The sequence below is a fragment of the Monodelphis domestica genome, chromosome 1 (genome assembly GCF_027887165.1).
Source record: "Monodelphis domestica isolate mMonDom1 chromosome 1, mMonDom1.pri, whole genome shotgun sequence".
In the NCBI taxonomy this organism is placed as follows: Eukaryota; Metazoa; Chordata; class Mammalia; order Didelphimorphia; family Didelphidae; genus Monodelphis; species Monodelphis domestica.
The window spans coordinates 389,847,480-389,858,571 of record NC_077227.1 but is presented as its reverse complement, the minus strand read 5'-3'; the positions used below and the strand labels follow the sequence as shown (position 1 = coordinate 389,858,571).

At 43.3% G+C, this 11,092-nt stretch overlaps 1 protein-coding gene across 22 annotated transcripts in view; it reads right to left on the bottom strand.

Annotated features, from left to right (window-relative positions):
• Nucleotides 1-410: 410 nt before the first annotated feature.
• Nucleotides 411-11,092, bottom strand: part of NSD1 (nuclear receptor binding SET domain protein 1) — a 163,357-nt gene continuing 152,675 nt past the window's right edge. For 21 of the 22 annotated variants that reach the window (XM_056811681.1, XM_056811665.1, XM_056811673.1 and 18 more), the window contains 3 exons: nt 10,560-10,666; nt 9,326-9,530; nt 411-7,457 (listed from right to left, as the gene is read on the bottom strand). In XM_056811681.1, coding sequence (XP_056667659.1) covers nt 5,761-7,457; nt 9,326-9,530; nt 10,560-10,666 — 2,009 coding nt within the window. In that variant the 3' untranslated portion in view covers nt 411-5,760. The remainder of the gene's footprint in view (nt 7,458-9,325; nt 9,531-10,559; nt 10,667-11,092) is intronic. The other variant, XM_056811683.1, reaches the window with a different exon arrangement.

Here is an 11,092-nt window from a genome sequence, read left to right as displayed (position 1 = left end):
GTTGATTTCCTCTAAAATCTTCAAAGTCCAGCTCTGTCATCTTAGTGCAGCTTCCTGGGATTGTGGATTGCATTCTCTCTCTCTCCTTGAATACCAAACACCTGCATATGCACCTCTCTGATGCATTCTGGAAACCCATTTGAATTTGCCAGTCTGTATGCGCCCAAGAGGGCAGGAATCAAATTATGCAAACTTTGTCCCCGATCAACACATAGTGCTGGAAACAAGCCTTAATAAACAATTATTGGATGAGTACCTGATGCCTAGGCACATGCTTGGGTAAAGCCAATTGTTGCCACTGGTGCTACCAATACTTACCTGTGGAGCTCTGGGTACTCCTGTCCCTTTTTTTCCTCATGAGCTAACATGTCACCCCATATGCAGTAAGACAAAACACAGGGCCAGGGCAGTAAGAGTAAAGTTAAACTTTACTTTACAGTAATTTTTTTCTTCTATATACAAAGAATTACAGTACATATCATGGGGGCTCTTAGAGCAGGGCTCCCCTTTTTTCATTTCACTTACAGACAGCCGACAGTCTAAGGGGAGCAAAAAGAAACTAAGCAATGGTCCAAGGCTTTCTCTCCCCCCTTTTCCCTCTCCTAAAAATATATTTATATATATATATATATATATAGATCTCTATTGTCAGCTTCTTTTTAATGTGTTCTTTGCCAAGACCCTTGATGAGAACTAGAGAGCTATGATGAGTGAGCTGGTCTTTGACAAAACTTCTGTGTGCCTTTTCGCCCATTGAAACACCCTTCCCACAACACGCACACACAATAAGCACCAGAACACCAAGTGCAGACCAGTCCTGTTCCCATCCCCAAATCTGCATGTGAGTGGCCTTTGACCCCATCATTGCCTTTAACAAGTTTGCAAGATCTCACTTGACTTTGGGGGAGTGGGGAGGTCAGGGTCCTCTCCTAATAAACTCTTAAAGCCCAGAGGCATCAGTGCCTGTCTCTAAAAGCCCCTACTTAAGTAGCAGAATAAAGGACAGGAAAGCACTGTGAGAAGGTACCACATGAGAACAGGAAACAGTGTTTCTTGCTTCTGTTTGTATCAAACATTTCTCCTCCAAGTGCTATTTTGAAGTAGTTTCTTATGCTCATTCTGTGTTTAATACCAGTCTATTTTCTTCCATCCTTGCCCTGCACCAAGCAATCCCTCTCTGCTACTAGACGGGTCACACCTGGTCTAGAAGATAAAAGAAACTGACTTTGGGCTGCTCAATCTGGAGGGGGAAGAGAAAGAAGGGCCTTACTTTCTGGCAAAGGAAGGTAGCAGATGCATTTTCTCTAGGAGCACAGGTGTAGTCTCCCTTTTGTGGGCCCAGTGATGCTACAACTTGAAAATCCCATTGACTAGAACAAGGGAGGTCCCTTTGCAATTGTCCCAAGTTTCTCTAAATTCTTTGCAAAGTTGGTACTAGCCCCAGCGGTGCTGAGGGCAGATCTTTGGGGGAAGTCTTGCTTTTCCTCCCACCTGGCTCACATGAACTCAAACTAAAGAAGATGCCCTTTTTCTTTTTTGTATGAAGCTTCTTGCCCCCTAACAGGAAGCCCTGGGATTTTTAAAATTTTAACCACCAGCTCCTGTCCATCTTTTGCTCATCCCTTGGCAGTGCTTGTATGAGGAAAATAGCACCATAGATGAATTTTGTGTACAATGCGATTTAACTATTAACTATTTTAATGCAGATTTATCGCACTAATGCAACCTCTGGACTAGTTGACCCTAGGAAGCTTAGTCAAGAATAATTAGGCACATCCAATTACAGCCACATATATTCATCACTTAGTTCTACAACTCTGGAATGTCAGAAAACACTGAACAGCTGGCAGGGCCTGACTGTCTTACAAGTGGCAAGACAAATCCCTCCAAGCCCATCACTCCACCCCTCAGTAGGTATGCAGGAACCGCAGGCCCTTTCCCATTACTAGCTTCTCAAATGTCACTTTAGAGAGCACCCAAGCCAGCAGGAATTAGAAATGTAGAGATCACAAAGTCAACTTCAGCCATTTGGCTGGTGGGTCTCGAGTCAGGATCATAATGTTCCAACGAGAGCCTCTGAGAGGGAAGCCATGGATTGGAACCTGTACAAAAAGTGCAGTAGATCAGAGCATACAGTTAACTCACCCAAGTCCTCTCTCCTTATCTCTGCCAAAGGCGATGCTAATGTGAAGGGTGTCAAAATGGAAGGGGACTCTCTCCAGCTGCCCTCCAAAATGATCTTGCTACTTACCAGGTCACAGCACTTGGGAAATTTACCTATAGCTATCTTTGTAAAGAATCCCTGATAACGTTTCAATGTACTAATTTCCAGCTAGAAAATTAAAAAGATTTACTTTTATCACCACCACCACCCATCTCCAGGGACTTCCTTATTCTCTAGCTTTTTAGCAGTAAAGCAGCAAATAATGAATTAAATTAATATCTAAAGGAATTTTTGGATAACAAACTCCTGGGTGCTTCAGTGACCATAATTAGTATTGAGAGATGATCACAATGGGAAGAACTTTGGATTCAGTGACAGTAGAGGGAGCTGGGGTTCTAAAGGCCAGTACAAACAGGATCTGCTGTAATTACAAGGGCTACCCCCTTCTCCCAGAAGTCTGCTCATCATTACTGTATGGTGGAGGGAAAGCTGAAGTTGGTAGGGAACATATATAGGTCTGGTGATTTTTAAGCACTTGTTTGAGGAATCAAAACCACCCCCTGAGTCCTGAACCAACTTAGAATCTTTATTACATTTAGAGTCCATTTTTTTCTGTCCATGAAGGCTCTTAGGGTTCTTAGACCCTCCTCAGTTGTTGGCATTTCAGAAGGAACCCATTAGGGTTAGCCAAGTTGAAAATGGACCATAAACTTACTTTCGATTTCATAGGCATTTTCTTACTAGTCATCAACCCTCCTAGTGATGATTTCTGTTAATGATCCAGTGTTAGATCCTTCTCAACAAAGGGCATATCGACATGCACCAACCCATACTTTGCTCCCCAAGAAGACTCCTGGCCATAGGGACCATCCACTCAAAGAAAGCACTGCCCAGGCACTAAGCATGGTCCACAGAGGCTGGCTTGCAAGTCTGAACTAAAAATGTTTCCCTCACCTGGCTGTTTGGGAGGAAAAATGGTGAGACCTTGTCTAAAAGGAGGAGGTTAATCAACAGAAAACATTCGAAGGGCCTACCTGGGGCTCCACACTTTTAGGTCTGCATTCCTGCTCCCCTGAGCCTAGCCAAAGTTTCTGACACATGACTGACTTACTGAGCAATACTACTTATAGGACAAGCGTCTTTAGAATTAAGACTCCTCCACTAAAAAATGTTTAAATAGCCTGCACCAAAAATATTCACAGTTTATTTCATGAAACAAAGAGCTAGGGTAGTTTTTGTTTGTTTTTTTTTTTCTTTCTTTTTTAAAACACACAACAAAGTGAAACATAGATTCTGACAGTGCAGTATGGATTCCTTTCTGGTAAACAACTACAAGTGCAAGGGGAACAGAGGAGGAAGGGAATGGGGGTGATTACAGAATCAACACTACAGTTTAGGAGAATTCTAGGGGTCAAGGGTAGAGAAGACCCTACAAATGTAAGTTATATATTTATTCTTCTCACACATGATAAATATTTTAACATACTCAGCCTCAGTGTTTCTGGGTGAAATTTTTTTTAAATATATCTTCATGGTTTAAAATTATTTTTAAAAAGGAAATAAAAAAGGCTTTCATTTTTCTCCTCTTTCATGAGGACTTCAGGGGTGGGAGGGACAAAATTCTTCCCCCACGTGCTGCTGGAAGGAAGCTTAGCAGCACATTCACAGGACCAACCAACAAGGGATTAAAGCCTAGTGGGTCTTCCAGAGAGATGTGCAGTCGAGCCAGAGAGGCCTGATCAGATAGGATTCCATAAGGAGGGCAATTCAGCTTTGAGTGCCAAATGTTTCAGAAGGGAGGGGGAGATACAAGAATAACCTCAACCCTCTACTCTATCTGGGGTTCAGAAATGAGGTTCAACCATGCCACCTCCATACAGACCAATTTTGAAAATTCTTTTTATTCCAGGGAGCAACTAGTAAATTCCCACTCATTTTTCCCTTCCTGGAATGAAGGAGGTCAACTCACCTACCAAGAGGTTCCCAATTCCCAAGGGGAAATATTTAGAATGGGAATTAGGACAAAGTAAAGAATCCTAATAGGGTGTATAAAAGCCATTGCTAGGACAGAATGGCTGAGAGTGCCTATTGGCTAAAGGCTTCTCCAGTTGGCAAAGCACAGAGGTAATGTTTGTTACAGGTAGAGGAGAGGGCTAGGGAGGGCAAGGGAAGAGTACTGGCCAAACAGCACTTCTTGCTGGCAGTCAGTGAACTGGGCTAACCACGGGGAAGGGTAGCACCAACAGTTTTCCCAGTCCCTCTGTTCCCAGTTCAGGGCAGCAGTAAGATTATCAGCAGTTTTAAGGAGTTGTCTATCCTGGACATTGCTCTACACCATGTCTCCTCAGTCTCAGTTCTTCTAGGGGCTTGGATAGTCCTAAGTCATGGGACCAGATGCAGTTTTGACCTCATTCAGCAAAGCAAACTCTCACAAGAAAGAGCAAAATTATTCTCTGCTGAGAGTTAGATGGAGCCCACCCCATAGTGTAGAAAGGAGGAAGTAATTGGTGCCTCCCCTTAGATGAATAGGGCCCTTATCTCATGGTTGGAGTAAGGAAATATTCTATTATTCAACACAAAGGAAACATGCAGAAGTGGTTATTTTTCCTGCAAGGATGTGGGATGCAGAACTCACTGATAACCTGGCAAACTTCCTTCCACTGAGACTTAACACAAGACACATTTAGTTCCAAAGCACCTGAGTGTTTGCTGAAGGTGAGCACAGAGGGAGAAGCCTGTTTTAGGGACAGGGCATTAATAAGAGACACTGCTATTAGTCTCAAGCCCATCTCCTCTGCCCAACTACTCATGTAGAGGCACATCAACCTGTTCTAAGAAGTTCATGTAAGGGAAAAACTGAGGGCTTAGACTCGTATGGCTACAAATAGCAGCTGTCCAATGGGCAACCCACTGTAGCATTCTCATTGTACCCCTCTCAAAAATGGACCCTGGAGTGAGCTGTCTATGTGAAAAGCACACCTGGCCTGCGGCCTGTTAGGACCCACCAACCATGAGTTAGTCAGACAACACAACCACTTCTGCGGGATAGGAGCATCAAAATGCAAGAGACAAGTGAAGCTGAGGGTCCACCGTCTTGATATCACCACATCCCTCCTGGTCAAAGTTTCTCGAAAGGGTAAGAGATGAATGAAAGGTCATCACTTTCTCTTAAGGGATGTTTCAAGATCCCACAAACAGAAGTTCCCTCCCCTCCAAAAGCCTGGAAAAGACCCACTATCTTTCCAACCTGACCACTGGAACTGAATTCCGTGCTTGAATCCAGAGTGGAATTTTTATTTCAAGTTTACCATGTGTAAAAAGAAGGAAAATGGACCACAGTCTGTCTTTCTGGGTGCACCCCCCCTCACCTATAGATTTTGGTACATGGATAACTCAAGTCACCCCCACTGACTAAGGTCACAAGAGTCTCTCAGAGTTAGGGGGATATAGGAAGGATGACAATGGAAAAGGGTTTTTTTTTTGTTTTTGTTTTTGTTTTTTTTTAAAAAGAAAGAGAGAGAAAGAAAAGACTTCCCTCCCCAAACAGTACCCCAGCAGGCAAGCCTTGTCTGGCCACATGGCATTTACTACTATCATCACTTCTGTTTTGACTCTGCAGGCTCATGGTTGGAAGGGGTCTGGTTAAGAGCTGGTACTGCACTTTGCTCAGGCTTAGGGTCTGGCCCTTTGTTTAGCCCTTTGCCAAGGGGCCGACAAGTCTGTGCCAATGTCTGTGGACTCCCAGGTGACCGACAAGTCTGTGCCAATGGCTGGTCTGCCCCACTAGGACCAGGACTCAGCTTGGCTGCAGTCAGTACTTTGCCTGCAGGCCAGGGAGTGGGCCCTGCTGGGGATTTCCCCAGGGCCCAGGGGGGGTGCTCTGTCATTGCTAACCGTTTCTCTGCTGGGGGACCAAGGTCTGGTGATTTGACAGGGGGCCTAGGGGACTGCACCATCAATGGTGTTGCTTTTGTGGCAAGCCCTGGGGATTGTGGGGATCCAGCCATGGGTTCTCCTGAGGCTAGGGCTTTGCCGAATGACCCAGAGCTCTGCTCCATTGACACAGGTACACGTCCTGCGGCCCGAGGAGCCTGTTCAAACAAGTAACCCTTGGCAGGGGGCCGAGGGATCAGTCTGGCTTGTATGAGTGTTTTGCCAGCCTGCCAGGTGTGCTCCACAGGGGCTGAAGCTCTTCCAGATGCTTGGAGGACTGCTTCGGAAGGGTGAACTTTCTCAGCGGCCCGAGGCATTTGTCCCAGTGCTTTGTTAACAGGCCAGGGACTCTGCTCCAGCACTGGTAATTTTTCAGTGGGCTGGGGTGTAATTTCATGAGGTGAAGCTGCTCGTTCCTTTTGACGAGGACTCAGTTCAAGAACCATAGTAGCTCGATCTTTTGGCCGAGTATTTTGGTCCACAGGCCTTAGTGCTTTTTCATTAGATACAAGGTTCTGGACCACAGCTGACAGCACTTTTTCAGAAGGTGGGAGTCTCTGGCCCAGAGGGACAAGGGGCTTGTCTGAGGTCTGGGGCTTTGGACCATTTGTGATTGGGGACTTGTCTGATGGCTGGAGTCTTGGTCCAGTAGTAACTACAGGCCTATCTGGTTGCTGAGACTTTGAGCTGATAGTACTCAAGGACTTATCCAAAGATTGAGGCTTTGGGCCTGCTAAAGCTAGAGGTCTGTCCAACAGTTGGGACCTGAGGCCAGCTGCTACTGAGGACCTGACTGATGGTGGGGATTTGGAGCCTGACAGTGCTTGAGAAGATTTGTCAGACAGTTGAGGTCTGGGGCTTGTCACTACAAGAGATGTGTCTGCTGGCCTCTGGCCTACTTCTAAGGGCTGAGGTCTTGGACCTGATACTCCAGGGCTCTTATCTGGTGACTGGGGCGTGGAGTCAGGCATCACAAGTGGTTTATCAGACAACTGTGGCCTCTGACATGTTCCTACTAATGTTTTCTCTGATAGCTGGAGCCTTTGGCCCATTGCCCCAGGGGCTTTGTCCACCATCAGGGGTCTTTGAGCAGGAATCTCAGAAGGCTGCTCTGCTAGGTGAGTGTTTGCACCTGAAGTCAGCGGCACAGGGGGAGGCACGTACTCACGGATCTCCCCAGGCTCCAGAGGGTTGGGGCCACATGGATCATGCTCTGTGCAAGACAGGCGACCATCCAATTTAGAGATGAACAGCATTCCCTCTCGGTGTTGTTTGCAGAAGGAACTAGGGCACATCTCACAAAAAGATGCAGCTTCTTTTCCACAAACGTCACACTGGTGCCATGGACACTCCCACTTCCCTTAAAAATAGAGAAAATAGTTGTGCAGCATTACAACAGGCAAAGAGGAGATATAAGATGCTTAGTAACCCCCCTCAGGCTGAAGAATTCCTAATCAACTTGTGGAAAATGGGGGGGGGGGGGGGGGGAGAGACACCTGTGCACCATGCACACAGATAAAAAAAAAAATCACTTGGTCCTTCAGAAACACAGCTTCCTTGTTTACACAAGAAAAACTATTTTCACGCAGAGTTGGAAGGAATGGTTAACAAAAATGGGAGGACTGATACCAGTAAACATGGATGTAATCAAGAAATACATCTGTTCTGGAAGATCTGCAGGAAATAAAATTACCAATGTATCTTGTGGTTCTTTGCTTAGCTACCACTGGAACAGGGAAATCAAATACATATTTGGTAGCAAAGACTCATTCTTGTTCATGTGCCTTATCAAAGGTTCTTGAAAAAAGAGAGGTGTTTATCCTAATTGTCCTTGCATTCATGGCACAGACTTATTCCTAGAGGTAGAAAATCCCTTAACTCTTGCCTTTTCTGCCCAGAGTGCCACACTCACCTTCTGCCACTAATATGACACATCCTAGGTCTTCATATCCACACTGTACATGCCCATTTCACCAATGCCAAAACTATTTACAAAGACTTCAATCTCAGCACCTTAAAAACCACTGGCAGAAAAATGGATACATGTTCCTCTCCACCACAGTGTGTACATTAAGTAAGAACCACTTCCAAAGTGTCTCAAATTCTCTAGGACTGTGACTGGAATGAGAATTCCTTGAGAATATCTAACAACAACTATTCCAAAATCTCAAGGCTAGAAGGGAATGTCAGTTCTTCTGATATAATCTGATGACTAAAGAGATATTCCAGGAAAGTAGTCATTCAGCTATCTCACAAAGACATATCATCATATTTTCCTTTAAAATAGTAAAAATTCTGGTTTTGTACAGTTTTGTTTAAAACATACAAACAAAACCCTTTACCTGTAGTCTTAGAATTGATACTTAGTATTGGTTCCAAGGCAGAAAAGTGGTAAGGGGTTAAGTGACTTGCTCAGAGTCACACAGCTAAGAGTGTGTCTGAAGCCATATTAGAATAAAGGACATCCTGTCTCCATGCCTGGCTCTCTTATCCATTGAGCCACCCAGATGCCCCTAACATTTTTTAAAAAATTAATTAATTTAGAATATTTTCCCATGGTTAAATTGTTCTTTCCCCATCCCTCTTCCTGAGCTGATCAGCAATACCATTGGATTTTTACATGTATCATTGCTCTAAATCTATTTCCATATTATTGATATTTGCAATAGAATGATCATTTAAAGTAAAAAATCCCCAATCATATACCCACAGAACCATGTGATCAATCATGTGTTTTTCTTCTGTTGTTCTATTCCCCAAATGGTATTATTTTCATAGATGCAGGTGCTACTATTTTCCTTTGCGTGGCCTCTCTCTCTCCCTCCCCCTTATCTCCTTTCTTAGAATCAATACTAAGCATCAGTTCCAAGGCAAAAGATTGGTTAGGAGCAGGCAATGGAGGCTAAGTGACTTGCCTAGGGGCGCACAACTCGGAAGTGTGTGAATCCAAATTTGAACCCAGGACCTCCAACCTCCAGGTCTTCCTCTCTTTCCACTGATATATCCACCTAGCTGCCCTACTTTCCTTTTATCTTAACAAAGAAAAATTTCAGATATTGTGAGATATTTTCACGAATTAGGAGATAATCTAATTTCCTTCTCTCCTCTTCTGGACAGTCTTACTTGGGAAGGCCATCCTTCATATATTCTCAGTCTGTGGCAAATATGGGGTCTTGAAAGTGGATTCAGTTCTAGGTAGTCAAGAAGACAGCTATTGGTGGTACTAACCTGCAGGTCTTTTTGTCAAGTTGAGGCAGTCAGCATGATAGACTTTGGGGCAACCTGGTTTCTTGCAGGATACGAGTTGCCCTGCATCCCCACAGCTGAAACATTCATCCTCTCGCTCCTTTGTAATCTCACCCTGGGATCGGCGCTTTACTTGTTGTCTTCTTTTTAGTTTCTTGGATTTCTCTTCTGTGGGATTAGGATGATTCTGGGGGAAGGAGATTTGTCAGTCAACACAATTATTTTTCTTGTTTTATTCTTGACATTTTCAAACTTCTCAAACTGACATGAATAGCAAAGGAAAAAAGGGTGCTTAACACAGGACTGAAAGCCAGACGAATCTGAACAAGACACTCAATTACAATATTTTCAAGTGACCAATTTTAAAATTTATATTAACTAGAACAGTACATTACCAAAAGAACACCCCACTCCCAAACCCCCAAAAACCTCTTTCAATTCTGTCTTAGTAACAACTCTAAGCCAGAATGGCAAGGGCTAAGCAAATGGGGGTTAAGTGGCTTGCCCATGGTCACACAACTAGGAAGTCTGAGGACAGATTTGAACCTAGATCCTGCCAACTCCAAGCCTGTGACTCTATCCACTGGGCTACCTAGCTGCCCCAAAAGAATACTTTCAAAAATCATGAGTTAAGAATTCTCATTCACAGTAGCCTTCCATGAAACTAGTAGTTCAAGAATAATTCTTAAACATATTTATATATAAAAAATTGGGCTAAACATTAATCTCCTGCATCTAAAATGCTTTTGATTTCATCCATCTTATTTCTTACCAGCACCACTGTTAATTTATCACTTACATTTTACTAACCTCTTGGGCAGCAAAATACAAAGGAGGGTTTTTTTGGTGTGGTCAAAACGGAAAATTCAGCAGCAAGAACTATCTATCTAACTTAGCAATTGTTCTCTTGTGTCAAGATTTTGAGAATTCAAATGGGCTTAAAGAAAATAGAGAATGATGTGGAAATGAGAAATAGTAACCAAGGAGGTGATTACATTTTTTACCAACCAAGAAACCATGTTGTAATTCTAGTCAGAAAAAAACTCTCAAATGCTATTAGGTCCTATATGGCCTATGTTTTAGTTATTAAGAGAGATGGTTTAATCAACATCAAAATGCTTTAGTGAATAGTTAAGGTTGGCAACTTCAGGAAAAAATATATTTTCTCCACTAAAATCATTATTACAAACACTGAAAATGTGCCAGGAGGCAATACCTTTGGCCGAACACCCAAGAAACCACTGCAGTTTGGTGCTCCACATTTGCAAACAGTTTTTCCATTCCCTAGACACTCTAGATTGTAGTTGAAGGTGAGTTCAGTGCCTGAAAAGGAAAAAATAAGAATAAAATGACATTGTATTACTCCCTGTCACCTGTCAGGAAGATCTGCTAATGGAAAAGAGTATTTTCATTAAAAAAAAGGGATACTGGTTTCAAAGGGAATAGGCTAAAAATGAGAAGAGGAAATAACTTTAAGGGCAGATAGCTTTGGGAATCTGCAGCTTGGGAAAGCACATACAAATAACAAGAGTTCTTTGATCTCAACAACATATGATAGTAGCATGATATAGGGACAAGAGAGAGAACCAAAAAACCAAGGAGAGAAAACTTTTAACTCTTTAACAGGGGAAGGGATAAAGGAGTGCTTCATAGCAGAAGGAGAAATGAAGCATTCTTAAAAAAAATGGAGAGACGTAGGAGATGACATGTCAAGTTCTGGGAATAGATGGTAGTCTAGTTTGCCTATAA